The following is a 23,530-nucleotide window of genomic DNA, read 5'->3' on the forward strand; positions in this document are numbered from 1 at the left end:
CTCTCTCTCTCTCTCTTTCTCTCTCTCTATCTCTTTCTCTCTCTTTCTTTCTCTCTTTCTTTCTCTCTTTCTTTCTCTCTCTCTCTCTCTCTCTCTCTCTCTCTCTGTATTTTTCATCCTTTTTTAAGACATTGGTGAGAGGACTTGCTAATGTTTAAAAGGTGTTACAGAATCTTCTATAAAATCCAGCCATACCGAGAAATCTCATTAATTGTTTTTTATTTGTTGGGACAGTATATTTTATTATCGCATCAACTTTTGCCGAGATAGGTGTTACTTGACCCTGACTGACAGTATGATCCAAATAATCAACTTTTGCTTGACAGAAATAACTTTTGTTGAGATTGACACACAGGTTGGCATTTTCTAGTTTTAAAAAGAATTTGTTTATAATATCTAAATGTTCTTCCCAGGTGTTATTGTACATGATCACATCGTCGATGTAAACTTCACATCCATGAGTACCCTGTAGTAAGGAATGTATCATTTTTTGAAATGTTGTTGGAGCATTTTTCATTAATTTTTCGAAAGGCTGTCACAAATCTGTAAGTTCCGTCTGGATTACACACGAGAATGCATGGTGAATTAACACAACGGAACACTGCAAACATATCAATGAAAAATAAGAGTAAAAAAATATAATTTGATAAGAAAAACAAATTTTTATTAATAAAGAAAAAGAAACAAAATCAAAAATAAAGAAAAACGAATGTCTAATAAGTTGTTTATAATCGATAGTGTAAGGGAGATAACTCTGTTTTCTAGTTATTTCCCTTTTGAAAGAAGTAAATGGTTTTATAGTCATGTTTGTTTTCGATCTTTTAGACATAAATGCTTTTTGCTCAAATATAATTCAGAAAAATCTATATTTACCTGTTTTTCATGAAAGAGATTTTTCTCTGTATCTTGTTTGGTTCATCTGTTATTTTAACGATTCGAGTTTTCTTGTGTTTTCCTTCGGTCGGATTTATAATAGGTGGTCACCTCTCATTGCGTCCCAACGTCATGTAATAACTGAGTTAAAAATAACAATCGTTTGCTATTTATAGCTATTGGTAGAGAAGGTTCCGGAACAAACGGTTTAGAATGTTTTTTGTTTCATGTTTTGAAAATCTCCAGAGACACTAAGAAAAACGTTTTGCATTCAAATTCTTAAGTAATACTTTCTATTTTATATAATCTTTTATTGTTATTTCCTCTTAATTAAGTAATTTATTATTTTTATTATTATTATATAATATTTTAAGGATTTTTATTTTGTTATAATTTATAATATTAATAATTATTTTTATTGTATTTTATTTTTATTATATTTTATTTCGATAATTAATATTATTATAATTATTAATTATATTAAAAATTATTTTTAATTTTTATTATGTTATTATTTGGATAATAAATATTATATTTTGTGTAATAAATCATAATTTCTTCATATCGTAAGAGAAAAATATATCATCCCATGACAATGGAACCCACAAGGCAAGCGTAAAATTGGTCGCCCGAGGCAGACATCAAAAAGAAGCATTGAGGCTGAGACCAGGGCTGCTGGAATGACATGGGCTGAACTGAAGAGGACCAGCCAGAACCGAGCCAGTTGGAGGAGTGTCGTTGCGGCCCTATGTTCCCCCATGATTCAAGAAGCTTAAACAATAAACAAAATAAATTTACTTCTCACTCTTATCATTAAGTTTGACCAATTTGTACACTGGAAGTGTCGACTTTCGTTTGTATTGCTATTTCTCTTATGTCCCACTTTCTATATATTCATTTATTTTTAAGCTAAATTTTCAATCTTCAATAATTCTTTCTAATTTATAAATATTGTATATTATAGGATTTGTTGGGAGTGAGTATGGTTTTACCCCTAATGGGGACCCATGTGAAAGATATGGGTGCCTCGTCAACAATGGTTGGCTTGATAGGTAAGTCCTTTGACTATCGTTCGACACAATCCGGTTGAGGTTCATAAAATAACTGACATTTTTTGCAATTTCTTATTGATATTAAATTTAAAAATTATTTAAAACTTTTCTTCCGTCAATCTTTTTTTATTTTTATTTTTCCTAATATTTGTGGTGGGGGATAGTATTACAATGCAAATCCTGGGCCCTTTACCCTCACGAAGAGAACGGACTCAAAACCCTACACCCATGCAATCTCAGGAGAATCACAAACATGTTCGTTTTGCTCACTGTACCATGACTATTGTGATGTGGCCATTCCAGGTGAATAGATAATAAGAAGATTCCAAAGCATATTCTATATCAGGCTTATAATTAGTTCCAGACCAGCGGGGAAAACCTGTCCTATACTATAAGAAAAGTGAGACCTGAAGGCTCAACAGGATGGAAGTTCATGGCTGAATATTATAGTTGCTGAAAAAGAGCTGTGAAAACCTGCTTCAAGTGGAATGAGGAGAGATCATCAGTAGAAGAGGAAAAAGCACAGACAGCAGAAAACTGCAACAGAGCTCTCACAACCAGGCATCATCTACATCTGTGGAACCTGCAACAGAGCCTGTCAATATAGGACAGCAGACTAATTTGAGGTGCAAAACTTCATTGTCACGATCTTTAAAAAGTGTTTTCAAACCTACTTATTCTTAACATAAGTAATCTGTCATGTGAACGATTCACGCATGCGCATTCGTGAAACAGTTGACAAACAGATAAAAATCCGATCCGCTACACATACCAATTTTTTAATTTTTACCCCTTAGCAGCCCTTTTTTTCGGGATGAAAACTGTTTAACATTTTCCATATATCTGAATACCCTATATACCAAATTTCAAATCTGTAGATCAAAAATTTATTGAGTATGTAGGTTGAGAAGTGTCCTCTCTCTCTCTCACATGCACACACACACATACATTCTCACTTTTATATATATATATATATATATATAAATATATATATATATATATATATATATATATATATAATATATTTAGAGAGAAAAAGGTATTCCAAAAGGTTCAGGTAGTTGCTGTAGGAAATCTCAAGTTTGAGAGCTCAATATGAAGTAGAGCATACCTAAGTGATAATAACAAAAAATCCAACACAAACTTGGTTCAATCTCATTATAAATTTATTTCAACTTTGCATGGGCGTCTTTGGATGAGGCAAGCTAGTTAGGTTCATAGCTGACTTAAACATTACGAACCTGACTAACTGAAGATGTCCATACAGGATTTATGAAATTGGGCTAAGTTGATGTTGGATTTTTTCTTTTCACTCTTATATATAATATGTATATATATATAGGTTTATTTATGGGGTCTTTTACATATATTTAAAAAAAACAAAAAACACCCAATATTTTTGCTGATGAGGAGACTTTGTTTAAAAAATATGATATGTCAAAATTATTGTCCGTGGCTTAATGTCTATCACAATAAAAACATTGTTTTCCGAAACGATCGTACAAATTATTGCCTTTGTTGTTGTTCCTTCTTATGAAACAGATTTTTAATTCTAATTTGAATTTTAAATTGTCAATCACATTACTATATATATATATATATATATATATATATATATATATATAATTTTTGGATCAAGTAAAGAAGATACCCTGTAGCAGATGATGCCGCCTGGCGGTGACAAGCGCACATTTCAACTAACACTTTAAATTGTCAATCACATTACTATATATATATATATATATATATATATATATATATATATAATTTTTGGATCAAGTAAAGAAGATACCCTGTAGCAGATGATGCCGCCTGGCGGTGACAAGCGCACATTTCAACTAACACCAGTGATTCGACCTTGACATTGGCACAAGCACATAGCGTCGGTTGTTTGTAAACACGTCAAATAGCAAACATGCTCGAATATTCGCCAGCAATTTTTTTTTAAAAATATATTTATAAAACTTTTGAAGATTTAAAAGAAAAAATATATATTTACAAAACATTTTTTTTGAGTAAGTAATAAAATGAACGTATTTAAATAAAAGATATTTAAATAAATGAGTGTCTTCTGTTTCGGATTTTTTCGACCAAGATTGATTTTAATGTACCATGTTTTTTTTTGTGGGGGGGGTTCTATATGCGTTTTAAGACAATTCAATATTTATTTAATTATTCTTTAAAACATTACATGAAGTTCAGCGACAATTAATATATTTTTAAAATAATATTTTTAAATATTAAATTTTGACGGATATTCGCGAGCAATATTTTTTTAAATAAAATATATTTAAATAAATGGGCGTCTTTCTGAGTGTGTTTTTAATATATTTACAGAACTTTTTAATAACTGTTTTATTCTTTTTATCAAACAAAAATAGAACTTTTATAATGACATATATATTATGGACTGTTTTTCAAACATCGAAATTTTCAAATTAAAGTTAGTTTTATTAAAAAAAAAAAAAAAAGTTTTTTTTTTTGTTTTTTTTCAATTAAATTATAAACTTTATTTGAACTTTTAACAAACTTTTACAGGCATAAAAAATAAACTTTATAGATATTTTATATTTATTTTTAATATACTTAACGAAAAGTTTTTTTTTTTATCATTTCATTGTTGAATAAAATTTTAAAATGATAAATAATGAAAAAAAAATACCTCAAAGAAAAAACACCTTTTTTTTTTTTTTTTTTTTAAATAAAACTTTAATTTTAAAATTTCGATGTTTGAAAAACAGTCCATAATATATATTTCATTATAAAAGTTCTATTTTTGTTTGATAAAAAAAGAATAAAACAGTTAATAAATAAAAGAAAAAACAAAACAAAAAACAAAAACAGTCCATTAAGTTCAAATAAAAACTGTTTGAATAAAACTTATTTAAAAAAATGGTTAATTATTATTTATTTACTTATTATAATACAATTCAATATTTATTTAAAGTGTGATGTATGTTGGTGGTCAGTGAAGGGGAAATCCTTTTAGGCCGAGGCAATTTTTATGCATAATAAAATCACGAGTATAAACAATCGAGATTTAAAAATTTGGTCGAAAAAATCCGAAACAGAAGACACCCATTTATTTAAATATCTTTTATTTAAATACGTTCGTTTTGTTACTTACTTAAAAAAAATGTTTTGTAAATATATATTTTTTCTTTTAAATCTTCAAAAGTTTTCTAAATATATTTTTTAAAAAAATTGCTGGCGAATATTCGAGCATGTTTGCTATTTGACGTGTTTACAAACAACCGACGCCATGTGCTTGTGCCAATGTCAAGGTCGAATCACCGATGTTAGTTGCAATGTGTGCTTGTCACCGCTAGGCGTCGTCATCTGCTACAGGGTATCTATTCTTTACTTGATCCTAATTTTTAATTATCTGTAATAAAAAATTTTCCCCACTCATATATATATATATATATATATATATATATATATATAGATATACACTCTTTATTTATTTTTACAAAAGCAGTGATGTTTCTACACAGTCATGAGCATGTTTCATTCAGCTAGTTACCAGCTAGAGACCTTTTCAAGTGATACAGCTTACATGAAAGCAAAGTTTGCAATGAAAATATCCGGTCTTCCTCGTCATAGAGAGTTAATATCAGGAGGTTCCGTTAAATGTTATGAAAAATCTTATTTACATACAACCAAATCTTATTTTTCACAACATCTGATGGAACCTCCTGATATTAACTCCCTATGACAAGGAAGACTGGATATTTTCATTTGCAAACTTTGCTTTCGTATAAGCTGTATCGCCTGAAGAGATCTCTAGTAACTGGTAAGTTGCTGACTGAAACATGCTCATGACTGTGTAGAAACATGTTACTGCTTATGTAAAAACAAATAAAGAGTATACCCTGCTCTACTTCGGTATTGAGCACTCTTGTGTTAACCTCATTAAACTTCATTGGTTACTTAACCTCTGGAAAACAATGACCCCAGGTGTGAATAAAAAGGAAAAACCTAAAAGAGTAAAAACAAAAATAAAATCAACGTTTCGTCCCTATTTCAGGGGACATTATCAGGATTTCTAGGTGAGGATGTACAGGAAGACGGTCATATATCACATGCGAAGGAGAAGTTCGCATGTGATATATGACCGTCTTCCTGTACATCCTTGCCTAGAAATCCTGATGATGTCCCCTGAAATAGGGACAAAACGTTGATTTTATTTTTGTTTTTACTCTTTTAGGTTTTTCCTTTTTATTCACATAACGTCTAAAGCATCATTTATATCTTGCTTTATTTTATTCATATATATATATATATATATATATATATATATATAATCTCATAATTTAGTAATATAAATTTTATGATTTGAAACAGTTAAGTTTCAAATCTAGAATTTTTATTGTATGCAAAACAAAGAATACATTTTAATAAATATATTTTCTTAATTCATGAGTTTTCAATGTTTATTCATCTCCTCAGAGCAAAAAATATTAACAAATATTATAAACTAGCGGGGGGGGGGGTCCCAGCGTTGCCCGGGTGTTTGGAGGTGTGTGTGTGTGTGTGTTAAAAAAAAAAAGTTTTAGTAGGAAGGTAGGATTGAACCCTCCGAAGCCTTGACGCAAAGGTGGAAACGAAAGGGAAAAAAAGCCAGCCACCTAACCATCTCGGCCACAAGGGGAGAGGAACTGTTAAGGCGTTAAGTGAAGGTTTATAAAGCGAAATAAACAGGTGCGAGGAAGTGGCATGATGTCTGATCTAGTTTTGCGCTGCAAGCCAGATCATTCGCTTTTTGAAGACGCGGCGAGCTGGCAAAAGTCGGACAAATTAAATACACACGCGACCCCTGTTGTTAAGTCGTTATTATTATTTAGACGCGATATAAAAAGTTTTAAGAAGGAGCGAGTCGACCAAGAATCACGGCGAAAAAAGCCTTTTGCAGATATACACAAAAAGCGAACACGCATACATACATATATGCATACATACATACATACACACATTTTGCTTTCTATATATATATAGATGGTTTGCACCTAATTTGCTAAATGTAAAAAAAATATAGAAAATTATAATTAAGTTTTTACCGTTTTTAAATCATAGATGTTGGTTCATTCTGAATAATAATTTCCCTTATTCAATGATTTAAAAACTTTTAATTATAATTTTCTGTTTATTAAATTTATTACATCCAATAATATTTTGTAAGACCGATAATCACTGGATTTACATATCAGTAGGTTTATTGCATTACATTATTCTGAAGTGTGTGTGTGTATATATATATATATATATATATATATATATATATATAAATTTCTCCCAAAATTAGCCCAGCCTTGACTTAAATTCTTTTTTTACGCATATCTTTTCCTTGCCCCCATTTGTGAATTATTCCACAGATTTCTGCCTTTTGGATTAATTTGAACCATCTTCCAATTACGCTATTCCCTTGGATTTTACTTGTGCAAATGGAAACTTAACCAACTTTTTTGGATTTTACCGTTATTGGATATTTTACCTTTCACCAGACTATCCATTCACGTAAAATCACCATATTCCCTCTGCTTCACTATTTGTTACCAAGTAAGATCTATAACTTACTTGTAGTTTCATCAAATACTTTTGCAAGCAAAATCCGATCCCGCATTTTGCTAAATCCTACCATCTGATGAGAAGGAGAGTATTTCTTTGAAACTCCGCGGTTTAAGGACTATCCACTTATTTTGTGCTTCCTTTTTAAAATTACATATGTTTTTAACTCTTTTTCAAAGTATTTTTTAACATGTTTTATTAGCTACTTGTTCTTATATATATATATATATATATATATATACTCGGGGTTTTTTTATTCAAAAGTAATGGACTAGTGAATTCAACGAGGTTGTTAGATAGTGCTCAATAAAAAGATCTGATAATACTTGTTTATTGTTATATAAACATGTTTACATCCCGCTGCTACAAACAGCCATTTGTTTCAATCAAACAACAGATATCATCACGCAGCGACTTGACTATTCAAATGTTCAATGAATAAACGATTATTCATTGAACATTTGAATAGTCAAGTCGCTGCCTGATGATATCTGTTGTTTGATTGAAACAAGTGGCTGTTTGTAGCAGTGGGATGTAAACATGTTTATATAACAATAAACAAGTATATATATATATATTATATTATATGAATTATTCTCTCTTTCCTCCCAATATATTTCTCTGTCTGTTTGACTATCTATGGTCTTTGCCTCCCCACTTAACCTTCCATCTGAGGGTTGATAGTTTCTGCTTATGTCACACTTGTTAACATATAAATTGATTGTTTTAGTCAATCAAGTTTGGTTCTTATAAAAGTAACGACTAATATAATTAAGAACTAGTGTATCTTTACCACGAGCGCATCCCAATTTCTTTACGCGGTGAAATGTAAAAATATTTTCAACTTTCTTTTGTAGGATCAATATACGGAGCTCTCCAATTAGTTTCAAGTCCCATGATTGTAAGTGTTTCATTTCTTTTCCGGAATACAAAAAAATTTACTGTTTTTACATTTTATTTATTCGGCCATGTTTAGTATGAACTGAAAAAATGTTCACTTTTAAAACCTAAAAAGTTAAAATATAAGACCAGAATAATAATCACAAAATAATTACAAGACTTAATGAAGAAAAAAATAAAATACAATTACAAAAAAAGCAAAAAAAACAGTGAGGTGGCAAAAATAATAGCTTGGAAAAGATTAGTGAGGTTAGCAAGGTAACAAAAATAACCCATTAAAAATTAGTGAAGTAACAATAATAACCCATTAAAAATTAGTGAAGTAACAATAATAACCCATTAAAAATTAGTGAAGTAACAAAAATAACCCATTAAAAATTAGTGAAGTAACAATAATAACCCATTAAAAATTAGTGAAGTAACAATAATAACCCATTAAAAATTAGTGAAGTAACAATAATAACCCATTAAAAATTAGTGAAGTAACAAAAATAACCCATTAAAAATTAGTGAAGTAACAAAAATAACCCATTAAAAATTAGTGAAGTAACAATAATAACCCATTAAAAATTAGTGAAGTAACAAAAATAACCCATTAAAAATTAGTGAAGTAACAAAAATAACCCATTAAAAATTAGTGAAGTAACAAAAATAACCCATTAAAAATTAGTGAAGTAACAAAAATAACCCATTAAAAATTAGTGAAGTAACAATAATAACCCATTAAAAATTAGTGAAGTAACAAAAATAACCCATTAAAAATTAGTGAAGTAACAATAATAGCCCCTAAAATGAGCGAGGTGTCCATGAGAACCCAAAAAAGATTACTGAGGTAACAATAATCACTCAGAAAAAGTTTGTGAGGTGTCCATGAGAACCCAGTAAATATTATCTGACAATTTTATTGTTTTAATAATTTAACTTTGTTCATTTTATTAAAAAAAAAAAAAAAAGCTGAAAAGATATTTTTCACTCAGTAGTGAGCTTTGGAAGATTGTCAGTGAAAGAAATACAATCGGCAAAAGATAAGCGTTTCATTATTTCTAGTCGCCACTTTGAAAAATCACTTGCAAATGTGACTGTTTCACTCGCAATGTAGAGACCTATATATATAATGTGTTTTTTTTTTTTTATTACCATTTTATCTGTTTGGTTACATATGTTTCGGATGTTGGACCATGTTTACAATCCAACAGCTTCGTCAGACCTTACAGAAATGGTTGTTAGTATTCGGAAGAAGTGTTTTAGAGGAAATACGAGAAAAAAAGTGGGGGGGGAGTAAGAGGTAATAAGGGGGAGTGAGACGGGTATTGACAATATTTAAGTTTTGAAGGTTAAAATACATTAGAATGTAGTGTGTGTGGGAGAGGGGGTAGCAAATTCAGGTAGGCGTGGGTGGAGATATATTTTTATGGGAGGGGGAGAGAGGATGGTAAAAAGGGGGGGTAAGGGAAGGAGGGGGGAGGAATTTCAATTTTTAGGTTTTAAAATTTTGACTGTTTTTTTGGTTGCTTAACCAGGTATATGAAGTGGGGGAGAGAGAGAAAGAGAGGGGGAGAGAGAGAGAGAAAGAGAGGGGGGGAGAGAGAGAGAGAAAGGGGTTGTGTACGTGTTTTTGTGTAACTGGTTACGGTAGTATATATTAACAGGTTGATAATTTTCTTGAATATTACTAATTTGATTCAAATTACTAATGGCTAGTTTTATTTCTTTATCTACAAGAGAGTTAGGGAATTGATTATTTACTAACACTTGTTTTATATTTTTTAATTGATTGAAATTATCATAAAGAACATATATAACAATCCAACCCTTCCTCCACTTAAAATGAGTTCAGTAATCCTAAAAAAATTATTAGTAATGTGTACAACCAAAGTCCCATTTTTTGATCATCTGAGAAATTATATACACACAGGTGGATGGCGTGGCCATGGGTTCCATATTGGGACCAACATTTAGTAATTTTTATATGGCTGATCTAGAAAACAAGGTATTTAATTTAATAGAGAAACCTTCTATTTTTGTTCGATACGTAGACGACATACTAATTCTTGTCAATAACACAGAGGAAATAGAATATTTAAAGGGTATCTTTCAGAATAATTCAGTTCTTAACTTTACATATGAATTAAGTATTAATAACAAAGTCTCGTTTTTAGACGTTCTCATTGAATCTAGTAGCGATGAATTTATCACCTCCGTTTCTAAAAAATCTACATCCGTTAATTCCTGTATTTTAAATTTTAAAAGTGAATATCCATTCCGTTATAAAACGAATATAATAAGGAATCTTATACACCGCGCAAAGGTGATTTCCTCTAGCAAAAAAATATTCTTTAATGAATTAAAAAATATAAAACAAGTGTTAGTAAATAATCAATTCCCTAACTCTCGTTGATAAAGAAATAAAACTAGCCATTAGTAATTTGAATCAGATTAGTAATATTCAAGAAAATTATCAACCTGTTAATATCTATTAACGTAACCAGTTACACAAAAACTAAAAAATCGATGAGAGTATTCTTAAAAATATAATCCGTAGATATGTGGCTCCCAATAATAATAAAAAAATAAAATTTATTATATATTATAAAAAAAAATACAGACAACAAGCCTTGTAATGAAAAACAACATTTCGCAAACAAATCACCTGTTGGAAAGGACCAATGTAGTTTACAAATTTAGCTGCTCAATAGGAGAGTGTATCTCCAATATTAGTAGTACATTGGTTCAACAACTAACACATTGTCGCGAAGATTGACTCTCCACCTCTCTGACTCTAGCTTCATATCACAACATTTGAAGGGACATTTGGAATTTCGAAGAATTATTGTAGAAAATACAAGAGTATTGCAGAGTGAGAGAAAATGTAAATAGGCTAAGAATACTCGAAGCATTGTACATTAAAACAAAGAAGCCTCAAATAAATAATATTAATTATGAGTGCAGCCGGAACGTTTTGAAATGTTTGGGATAAATTTTTGTATATGTATATATGTGTTTGTATATGTGAATATGTTTAATATATGTATAAAAAAAAATTTAAAAAGTCCGCCCACCTAACTTGTAATAAGCTATCACGTGACTAAGAAAAAATGTATATCTAAGTAAATTAAAAAAACAATTTCGACATTTATTTCTACAATATGCCTGAGGATGATAGAAGTACTTCTGTTGAAAGCGCTCGCGATTATGGATCTAACATAAACAATTTCGAGAAGAACACAAAAATGGACTATTTGGAGATTGGAGAAGATAAAAAGAAAAATTGTAAAACAGAATAATTCCGTGCTATTCAATAATATTTGTCTAAATGAGAAAATGCTGCCTAAATATACACAATATATATATACACTTCAGAATAAAGTTATTTAACAATCAGCTGGTATGGAAACCTGTGATTATAAGATTTACAAAATATTACTGGCAGTAATATTCTATAAATATTATTCCATCTAAATAAGAATTGCTCGATATACAAGATAGAGCAAATAAATTAAATTATAGTGATTCCATGAATTTCCAAAAACCTTTTTTGAAGTGAAATATTTGAGTCTCATATCAAAGATTTTTATTATTCTAAGCAAGACAAAGAATAATTTAGAAATTTTATCTCCTTAACCTGTAGGGTTTTGATGTCTACCATCTCTTTAGGAGAAAATATTAGTAAATATTTATAAAGGTATGTACCCTATTTGCTAAAGTCAGTGAGACATGGAAAATCAAAGTAAAAAATAATTGATTAATCAGAAGTCATATAGCAAGGAAATTGAAGAAAAGGATATAAAAATTTAGATCCAAATTGCGTGGTAAAATCCATGGTGAACGTTCTTTAAAGAAGTGAGGTAATAAGATCCAAGCTGTATATTGGGTAATCCGCATAACTGAGTATATATCCGGGTCGGGCATATTCCTGGAGAAATGATAGACATCGAAACCCTATAGGTTAAGGAGATAAAATTTCTAAAGTATTCTTTGTCTTGCTTAGAATAATAAAAATCTTTGGTATGAAACTCAAATATTTCACTTCAAAAAAGGTTTTTTTGAAATTCATTGAATCACTATATATATATATATATATATATATATACACACACTAGCTGTACTCAGCCATGCCAGTCTGGTTGATGCAAGTTGATTTGTATCGTTCACTCTCGCGCACACACACACACACACACACACACATATTGATAATAGTCAGAAATTGACAGTTTAAAGGCTTCAAAATCACACATAAGGAGATTTTGAAGTATTTATACTGTCAATTTCTAGTTATAATTAAAGATTAGTCAAGCATTATCGTTCACTTTGAAATATTTCGGCAATTTCCCGGACTCGGCTATAGTATTCGTGTAATCTTTTTTTTTTTTTTCATATAACATTTTCATTGTCCCATTAGATCTTTAATTAATTTGTTTCGCTAACTCGTATCCTTTGTGTAAATTGCTTCGGCAATGTTTGGGACTCAGTTATAGTATTTGTGCAATCATTTTTTCCAATAAAAAATAGCACTGTAACCTAAGAACAAAAAAATTTATTTAGTGTACAAAAAAAAGAATTTTAGTCAATTGTACTGTAGTGCACACATACACACACACACATGAAAACAAAAACACGACTTAAAGAACACATAAATACGATGCTAAAAAAACAGCACGGTAACATTAGTGCATTAGAATAATTAACATCTACGACGTATTTAATGTTAAAAAAAGATTTTTTCGCTTATAAACATCTACGATTAAGATTTATTTAGCATAAAAAAAGAAGTTTAGTCAATCGCATGCAAAAACATTGTGTAAAAACAATGCTGGCAAGCAGCATGGTAACATAGATATAAATGTTAAAAAAAAAAACATTTTTTGGTTTATAAACATCGATTTATTTAAACAAAAGATTTATTTACTGTAAAAAAAAAAAAACTAAAATACTGTTCTAAAGTTACATAGGATAGTGGCTATCAGATATAAATGTTAAAAAAAAAAATTTTTTGGTTTATAAACATCGATTTATTTAAACAAAAGATTTATTTACTGTAAAACAAAAACAAAACAAAAAACCTGAAATACTGTTCTAAAGTTACATAAGATAGTGGCTAATTATGTAGACATAATAAATTTGTGTGTGGCATCTGTTGTTGCAAACCTATGGTACTTTGGTCCAGAGGGGAATTTCTGCATCAAAATATTATATATGGAGATAACTATTGAGTGAAATATTTTAGCTTTGTTTGGGTGTTTTTATTTAACAAAGGTTGTTTAAATGCAAGTACCTAAAATAATTATTTTTAAGTAAGTTGGAATTAATTCTAACATTGTTAAGCCTTTTTTGTTAAGTAATAAAACCCTACTTTTTTTCATTTTCATTATTTTCTAATTCTTTCATAGTATAATACTGCACCCATTTGACAATCTAATTCTTTCATAGTATAATACTGCACCCATTTGACAATCTAATTAATCGTGAATAACAATAGTGAAATTCGAAATGTTTAAGATTGAATTCCCAGGCAAACCAATCGTCTCTTGTCATGTTACACTAATGAATGTATCCAAAATTATGAAAAATGAGAAGTAGAAACAAAATTGGTTAGGAAAACATTTTTTTGAGGAAAATTAACAAAAATAAAATGTTTAGCTGAAAAAAACACTGGAGAGTTCCAAATGGAATTGAATAGCGTGTAACTATATTATATATCATACTAGCATTTCAGCTCGGCGTTGCCCGGGTGTTTGGAGGTGTATGATGAGAAAAAAAAAACAAAAAAAAAAAACAGCGGTCAATTTTAAACAGCGGTCAATTTTTTTTAAACTTTGACCCCTATTATGACATTCATTGTTTTGGGCTCAAATCAAGTTATTAAGTTAGATCCATGTCCAAAGAACCTATATCTAAAATTTCAAGTGTTTGGACCCAAAATTGTCGGAGGAGTTTGGTAGAGTTTTCAAAAATCAAATCGTTGAACTTTGACCCCTTAACACCCAAATTTCTGGCTGAAAACGGATTACAAAGATTTTCCCAAATTTCTGTATATCAAATTTCGAGTCTGTAGACTGAAAATTGACAGTTATTGCGTAGGAAAATGTACACACACACACACACACAGATACGTTCACTTTTATAGATAAATATTATGTAAAATGTAACTATTGCCAATTTTTTTAATAAATTGTGCGTTAACAATCATAAATATGAGTTCCTATTTATTTTGCCTCCTCACAGGACAGAGTTAGACACCAATGTCGTTTTTTAACGTGGAGAAAAGGAACAAAATTAAAAATTGTCTCAGTCGTGAAGGATTTCAGTGAACACTGAGTTAATTGTCTTGTTTTTAGCATAATTGGGTTACTTCCCTTGTTATGTCACGTGTTCCCAAATGAATATGGTGAGGTCCTTTTTTCGATAAAGATCGAAAAGTCATGTTTTTTTTGTTTTTTTTTAAATAATGCAGTATATTTAAGTACTTCTGGCATGCCAATTAAGTAGATATCATTGTTTTTAGTTGAAATTGACACAAAAAGTCAGTAGATACCATTGCTTTTGTATTTTAATCAATTTTTTTTGTTTTCCGAATTTTTCATTATATTATTTTTTTGTTTCTTTTTGGTCCATCTTCTATTTTCTATAAAAGGATCAGTTTGAAATAATATTTTCATTGCTAAACAATTAAATTGAATGGATGCATCTCACTTTAAATGCAACCAGGCTTTTTTAAAAGAGGTTCTGTCTGTCAGTCTCAAACGTTTCCGTTATACATTTTCAATCGTTAAATGCTTAGATTGAATGGACATATCTTAAGAACACCTTTTTTTTCTTTTTCTTTTTTTTTTTTTTAATAACTTTGAAAACAAGTGAAAAATCAGGAAGATTTCTATTTTGCATAACTTTTAGTTAAAGCAAAACCACCATGTAACCCATTTAAAAGTTGTGGAGTAGAATAAAAACCTATTCGAAGACAATAAGCCAACCATGTGATATGCATTGTATTTTGTTAGATGGTACGCAGTGAACATTATGGATTAGTAACACATTAGTAGGGGGGGGGCACCTGGCCTGGTCATAAAATATATTTTAATTTATGCAGATTTTTTATTTAATATGAAATCATTCTCTATTAAATGTTATATATCTATAATATAAAGCTGAATGTCTGTGTGTGTGTGTCTGGTCACGAATAGGCTCCTATATGGTTGACTATTTTAAAAAACTGATTACATATAATGATAGAAGATGTATCGAGCATCAAGAATGGGTATGTTTGATCTGCCATTAAATGCTTAGATTGAATGGACATATCTTAAGAACACCTGTTCTTGTTATATATATTTTTTTTTTTTTTCCAGGGAAAATGGAGTGATGTTGTTGGTCGACGTTCTTCCCTCATTCTCTGCCTCATCTTTTCGGCATTTGGCTATTGCCTACTTGGTTCTGCCACATCCATTACAGTACTTTTTCTTGCTCGGATTCCATCCGGTAAGGCCTGCACAATCAAAGTCTCAGCACATCATTCGCGTCATGATAAAATCAAAGTTATTTAGGCCAGAAATAGAAAAGATACATGCTAGCTTCAGCCTACAGTCATGTTTTGTCAAGACAAAGAACTTGATTATTCTTGCGTGTACTACATAAATATTTTAACATATACAGCTTTCTTTATTTTAGTACAAAAATAGTTTTCAGATATCTCAGGATACAAGGTGCCTTAAGTTTCCAGACTTTTTTCGTATGGGTACTTTTATTGATAGTACACACATGAAACTACAGTCCCCTTTGAAGTAATCTCCTCTGGCTGCAACACATTTGTTGTACCATTCAAACAACTTTTGGAAAGCGCCATGGAAGTCATCTTGTATGAGTGTGTTAATGATTCTCATCACAGCCTCTTTCATCTCCTCAATTGTCTCCTAATGATAGTTACTAAGGTTTTCCTTGAGCTTAGGGAATAACAAAAAAGTCACAGGGAGCAAGGTCTGGATTATATGGAGGGTGAGGAACTGTCCTGATGCCCATCTGTTGTCATGACAACGTTTTCTTTTTTTTTTCTGATTTTTGAGCACGATTGGGACAAACTTTGTGCAAATCTTCCCCATCTTCAGTTCCTCGCAAATAATTGTGTGTAGTTTCCACACTGACATCAAACTATATACGTAATGTCTCTATAGACACACAATGGCTCTTGTCCATGAAATTCTTTATTTGGCCAATCAACTCTGGTGTTCTGACTTCCTTACTCTTCCCACACCTCATCATCCCTCACAGATTCCCTGCCTTCCTTGAATCCCTTATGCCACTCAAAAACTGATGCTCAATTCATGCAAGATGGTCCAAAAGCAGTCTGAAGCATTCCATAAGTTTCTGTGTCATTTTTTCCAAGTTTAAAACTGAATTTTATTGCATATCGTTCTTCTAAAATGTCCTCATAAGCAGATTACATTTTTGAAATTCACCAGCTGTGACAATCAGACTTTAGTAGGGTGTATTCCAATTCCTGCTGTAGCTGTTCATTTGAACCTGAAATCATGTATAGCAATAACATTGAATATTCAAGAGTCTACAATTTTAAATGCCTGTACGGAGAGGCAAGGTCTGCTGTTTCTAATATTTTGGTACAAGTCCAAAGTTTAACCCAATTAAAAAAAAGCAAAAATACGGAAAATCTTTGTAATGTGTATAACCATCATGAAATAAAAACTGTCATATTCCAAAAATCACGTAAATTGATCAAATAGTTTTTTTAAATCATTTCTTTTTTACAATTTTTAGTGATTTTAATCGTAAATTGTAGCCATTAAAGAATGATTTTGATCTCGCTAGTTCAAATTGAGTTGTCTCTCTTTATTTATTAAACATGGTAGATCAAGATGCAGTGTCTCACTTTATCATAAAATTTGATCTTATTTAAAAAAAAACAAAAAAAAAACAAATACTTGATTTTTGGAATATGACATTTTTGTTCCGTGACAAGTACATACATGATAAAGATTTTTCTTTGTTTTTCTTTTCTAATTAGGTTGAACTTTGGACTTGCACCGACATCTTTTCTGTTTTTTTTTTTTGTTCCAGGAATCTTCAAACACAGTCTAAATATCTGCAAGTCTTACATTGCCGACGTGGTGCCAGCATCAGAACAGTCCTCGGTTCTGGGTCGGTTTAATGCTGCTTCCAGTGTTGGTTTCATATTGGGCCCAACCATTGGGGGTCACATTGCAGAACGACCAGGGGGCTTTTTCCTCATCACCAACCTGGCCGCCACAATCTTTATCATCAATGCAGGTAAGAAAGTCGTCCTCCCTCCTCCTCCTCTCAAGAGTGAATGGATACTCAAAGAAATTGATATGGAAACTTAAAGAAGAAAAAGAATGAAGAATTACTATTGGCGTTGTGAATTTTGGTCATTTTGGTCAAATTTTTTTCTTTTTTTTTTTTTTTTTTGTTTGTTTTGAATAACTTTGAAACTTAACTTTAGTTAATAGCAAAACCACCATGTAACCCATTTAAAAGTTGTGGAGTAGAATAAAAACCTATTCGAAGACAATAAGCCAACCATGTGATATGCATTGTATTTTGTTAAATGGTACGAAGTGATAATTATGGATTAGTAACATATTAGTAGGGGGGGGGGCACCTGGCCTGGTCATAAAATATATTTTAATTTATGCATATTTTTTATTTAATATGAAATCATTCTCTATTAAATGTTATATATCTATAATATAAAGCTGAATGTCTGTGTGTGTGTGTCTGGTCACGAATAGGCTCCTATATGGTTGGCTATTTAAAAAAAACTAATTACATATAATGATAGAAGATGTATCGAGCATCAGGAATGGGTATGTTTGATCTGCCATTAAAAGTGTGGGGTCTGCGTTCGCGCCTGGTCCACAAAGTATGGAAATAAAAAATTTAAAAATTAAAAAAAAAAAACGTTTACAAGTGGTTTTGATATAGATGTACATAAAAATACTTTGATAAGTATGTTTTAACTTAAATAGGGATGGTATCATAAAATTGTGGGGTCTGCGTTCGTGCCTGGCCTCCATAGAATGGAAATAGGCACAAACTTTAACAAAGACTTTTCATATCTATCTGCGTAAGTATACTTTGATAATTATGTTTCAGTTTGAAGAAATATGGTATAATAAAATTATGGAGTGTTCGTTCGTACTTGACCTCCATAAAATGGAAATATGTCACAAAGTTTAACCAGGTTTTTTAATATAGATCCACAGAATATTGTGATGTGTTTCAGTGTGAACAGGTATGGTATAATAAATTATGGGGTTTGTCTATTTTATTTTTACTTTCATCATATTTTGCTTTGGTTTTGATACCCCCCAAACTCAACCCAAATTTACAACCCTTTTCATAACCTATCATACTTTCATAAATTAGAGTCCATTTTCTGTAGGCTGTTTTTGAACCCAGTCAACGACAAGTACTTTTGCTAGTATATATATATTACTGATTTCAAAAGTTAAAAAAATAATGACTTGGGTGTCATCAGAATCAAAACCAAAACAGTTGTGTTCACTATCGTTCAAGCTAACCTGACAGACAGATAAAAACGTTATAAAATTACCTATGATTAGACAAACTAAAATTACCTATGATTAGGCAAACTAATAGAAATGGCGGCAGGTTGTAACGAACATTTTTGTATTTCAATTTGCCAACATCTGCATACATTATTCATCCATCCAAACAAAGATTTTACTCATCATAACCCATCCTTGATGCATAATTACGATGTCCTGTTAATTTCAGCATTATGTGATTAGTAGTTTAAGAGTTTGTCGGATAAATATTTACGCACAGACAGACACATACGTTTACTGTTTTATTTATATAGAATTGAAACAATATGGCATTCTTGAAAATATGTGTCCATGTGCCGCAACCCTTTTACTGTTAAAAATGGATTACGCTACAACTGTAAAGAAAGAACTCTCTTCTTTACGCTGTGAAAAGTGGATGCATTCTTTATTTTTTTTCTTTTTGCATCAATATTTTTGCAAGTCGTCCAAGGATGGAATACTGTTGCCACATCTGGGCAGGAGCTGCTAGAAAGGACTTATCCTACCTTGATAGAGTTCAAAATAGACTTCGTAGCCTCGTAGGGGATGTCCTTTTCTCTTCCCTGCAACCTCTATCTCACAGAAGAGATGTTGCAAGTTTGTCTCTGCTTTATCGTTATTTTCATGGAAAGTGTTCGACTGAGCTTCAGTCTATGGTCCCCCTTCGCCAAACTTTCACAAGAAACACTCGTCTAGCTGAAAACACTATCACTAATTTCCTCCACTCTTTATCTGTGCCTAAACCTAAACGTAGATTCCATGAACAAAGCTTCTTTCTTAGAACTGCACGCCTATGGAATTGTCTTTCGTTTTCCTGCTTTCCAGCTGACTACAATATGGTTGTCTTCAAGTCTAACGTAAACAAGTTTTTGATAAGCTGTTCCATATAAGTTGACAAATTTCCATTACTAACGATTACTATATTGTCCAATTTTTACTGTATACTCTTTAACCCTTATCCTCGAGTGGGCTCTTGGCCTTGATAAGTGGTGATGCCTATGTAAAAAAAAAAAAAGTAATTTATACCTAGCACGTGTGTTTAAAAGACATTATTTCGAAAGCCCATGATGTCACAAATTACGTGCGCAAGACAGCTAATGTGTTTGCTTTTTTCACCTCCTTTTTCTCTTTCATGTTACAGGTTTGAGCCTGGCTAATGCGGCTATTTTTTTTCACTTGCACGGGTACTCTTTGCTACTTTTTTTTTTTTTTAGGGCTGGGGGTTAGTTGCTCAATAGCCTAATTATAACACCGCGGCTAATTTTTTTTTTTATTATAACATCGCGGCTAATTTTTTTTTTATTTTAACATCGCGGCTAATTTTTTTTTTATTATAACATCGCGGCTAATTTTTTTTTTTTTATTATAACATCGCGGCTAATTTTTTTTATTATAACATAGCGGCTAATTTTTTTTTTTATAACATCGCTCACTTTTATTCTTCTATTTTGATTAAAAGTAAAATTGTTTTAATTTATTTATTTTTATTTTTATTTTATTTATATTTTTATTTATTTTTTTATTAATTTTTTTTCTTTTTAGAAGTTTTCGCATACTTCTTTTTTGTGAGGGTTGCTCAGTAGCTTTAGTATAGCAGTTGTGTCCAAACCGAACTCCATGTCCACCTGGGCAATTTTCCATTGCTATTAAAAATGATAAAATGGTAAACATGTATTGCTTTTAAAGTTCTAGTAAAACAAGAATCTATCATAATAAATGGATAGAAATGTCAGGAATGAATAAGCACAAATGAAAAATATTGTTGGAAATTTTCCAATGAGTTTCTGAAATCACTTAATTACACGGAAAAAATGAGAGAAAGAATAGTTATAATGTATATCACTCCACCACCCACAAGTGTACTTTTACATTTGCAAAATTATATGCACATCTTGATATTTTCAGAAAGTGTGTAGTTTTTTTATAGGGATTTTTACAGAAAAAATTTAAAAGAATATGAACTCTATAACTAAATATGTAGAAATATGAAAAGACTCTGAATTGTTTGTGATTACTGTTCTGCTCCCATAAGGGACCAGAAGAAAGACGCAGTACAGTGATTAGTTATTTTATTTCACAGCACATCAATAGTTTTTTTATGTTTAATCCTGTAATTTTGTAGAAATTTCTGTCAGACTGATTGTCAAACCTTTCAACATCTCTCCCTAGGTGGCTCCACCAGTCAGTACTTATGACTTAGTTGTCTTTTGTATAAAATATTATTTTGGTTTACTTAGTTTGTTTCACAGCACATCAACATCTTTTACGTTATTCATCCAGTAATTTTGTAGAAAGTTTTTATGCTTCAAGTTCTTTACGTTCTCCCTCATCAATTTGTTTGTCTTGTAGTGAATTCTGTTGTTTTTCTTCACTCCTCTGATTCATGATGGAGTTTTGCAAAGGAAAAGGGTCATAATATTATTGTTTGGTGCATTTTAAATCAGGAAACCAGTAGGGAGATGGGGAAGGAAGAAAAAGGTGGAGGGAGATTTTTGTTTTTGGCTTTGCAGAACATGGTTGAGTTTTTCAAAGAGTTAAAAGACAAAAAAACAGTTTTAATGTACAGTACATTTGAGGATACTTATGCAGAATTTGAACCAGACATAACTATATCTCACTGCTGATGCAATTCTCTATCTATATAAAAGCCAACTACGTCCAATGGTGGAGTACTACTGCCACATCTGGCCAGGAGCTGCTAAAAACAGCCTATCCTGCCTTGACAAAGTACAAAATAGGCTTTGTGGCTTAGTGGGGGATGCCCTTTTCTCTTCCCTCCACCCTCTCTCCCACAGGAGAGACGTTGCGAGCCTGTCTTTGTTTTATCGTTACTTCCATGGCAAGTGCTCGTCTGAGTCCAATCTCTGGTCCCCCCTTGCCAATCTTTCACAAAAAATACCCGTCTAGCTGAAATTACTGTCAGTAATTTTCCCCACTCTTTATCTGTGCCTAAATCAAAACGTAGATTCCATGAACAAAGCTTCTTTCTTAGAAGTGCACGCCTGTGGAACTCTGTTCCGTTTGTCTGTTTCTGACCTGACTACAACTTGGATGTCTTCAAGTCCAACACAAACAAATTCCTGATGAACCGCCCCCTTAAGTAATGACACTCTACCAAATCTCCAATACTAACTATTACTACGATACTATCCCATTGATTACTGTACACACAATAACCCTTATCCCCGAGTGACTTCTGCACCTTGATAAAACCCCAAAACTGGCCACTTGGTTTTACTTGGAATATGACGTCATACGTTCGAGTCTGGCTGTAATCTGATGTAAGACGCCAATCAATGGGCGGAAAATGAGCAGACGATCCTTGAGGAAAATATTGAAAGAAAAAAAATGATTAAATCAAGGAAACAACACAATCTCAAACGCCCATTGCTAACAACTTTATACAAGACAAATATCTCTACCTTGGATCAACAGCCAGTTGCAAGCGCCAGGAGCTTCTTGACAGTTATCTTTTTGAGTTTATATGGAAACAGAAATTTGATAATGATCCTTTTGTTTGAATCTTAAACCAGATATCAGAAAGCTACCTGGTTGGCGAAGTTTCTTCCACATCCGCTGTCTCTTCTCACACCATTTTAACATCGTCTGATGCGACTGTAGAAAAGTCTACCTAATCATAATGATAATGCCCTGATTTAATTTAATTTTTAAAAAATCAGTTGCACAACCCACAGAAAAAAAAATGTTTGTGAAAAAGAAAAAAAAATTTCAAAAGGTTTGCTTTAGTTGAAAATTTAAAGAAAATGAAAAAAAAAAAAAAAATATATATATATATATATATATATATATATAATACATGAAAAACATATAAAAAGTACTTTTTTTTAAACCTTTGTTAAAAAGATATGAAAAACAAAAAAAAAATAGTTTTCTTATTAATCTTGTTCAATTTTGTTTGACAAAAAAAACAATTGGTTTAAAAAAAAAAAATACTTGTTTTTTTTTTTTTTTTTTTTTTTTTTTTCACTTAAAAAACAAAATTCTTACGGTAGGTTATTGTTTTTTTTTTTCTTTTGTTGTATTTTTTCTCTGATGATTTTATTATATTTACATGTTTTCTTCAGTATTTTCCTTGAGTAGCATTGTTATGCTTTGATAATCGGCGAAACCGGTGATTGACGTGATGTTCCGAGCAAAGCCGAGCAGACAGTTACGTCTGGTTCAAATTCTGCAAATGTGCCCATTTGAGTCGGGAAGCTAATATGTTCGGACAGCCTGATCTGATAGCTCCAGTTAGTAATTGGTGGAAACAAGATATATTGAACAGAAATAAAAACAAATGAAGAGTGCGTTCCACTGCCATGAGTGCAAGACTTTGTAACGAAACGCATATGAGCGCATATGAAAATAACAGCAGCAGCCGAAAGATAGATGGCAACTGATTGTATTAGCAGCAGGAGCAGTGTTTGAATACATATGCAAATCGACAAGTGTGCTCGGGCTTGCGTCTGAAGAAAAAGAAAAAAAAAAGGACACCACGTGGTCGGGGAAAAACAAAGTTGGTGCCGAAGGAGACGGGCGTGTAAAGTGAAGGCGAGAATG

At 31.3% G+C, this 23,530-nt stretch overlaps 1 protein-coding gene across 1 annotated transcript in view; it reads left to right on the plus strand.

Moving 5' to 3' along the window:
• LOC145240047 (solute carrier family 67 member A2-like) overlaps nt 1-23,530 on the plus strand; it is a 38,848-nt gene that overhangs the window by 10,137 nt on the left and 5,181 nt on the right. Inside the window, exons 2-5 of the mRNA XM_080103654.1 lie at nt 1,838-1,925; nt 8,351-8,394; nt 15,737-15,866; nt 17,457-17,666. Of these exons, the coding sequence (XP_079959780.1) occupies nt 1,838-1,925; nt 8,351-8,394; nt 15,737-15,866; nt 17,457-17,666 (472 nt within the window). The remainder of the gene's footprint in view (nt 1-1,837; nt 1,926-8,350; nt 8,395-15,736; nt 15,867-17,456; nt 17,667-23,530) is intronic.

This window comes from Euprymna scolopes, chromosome 19 (assembly GCF_053919585.1).
Source record: "Euprymna scolopes isolate OS-2025 chromosome 19, ASM5391958v1, whole genome shotgun sequence".
NCBI classification, from domain to species: domain Eukaryota; kingdom Metazoa; phylum Mollusca; class Cephalopoda; order Sepiida; family Sepiolidae; genus Euprymna; species Euprymna scolopes.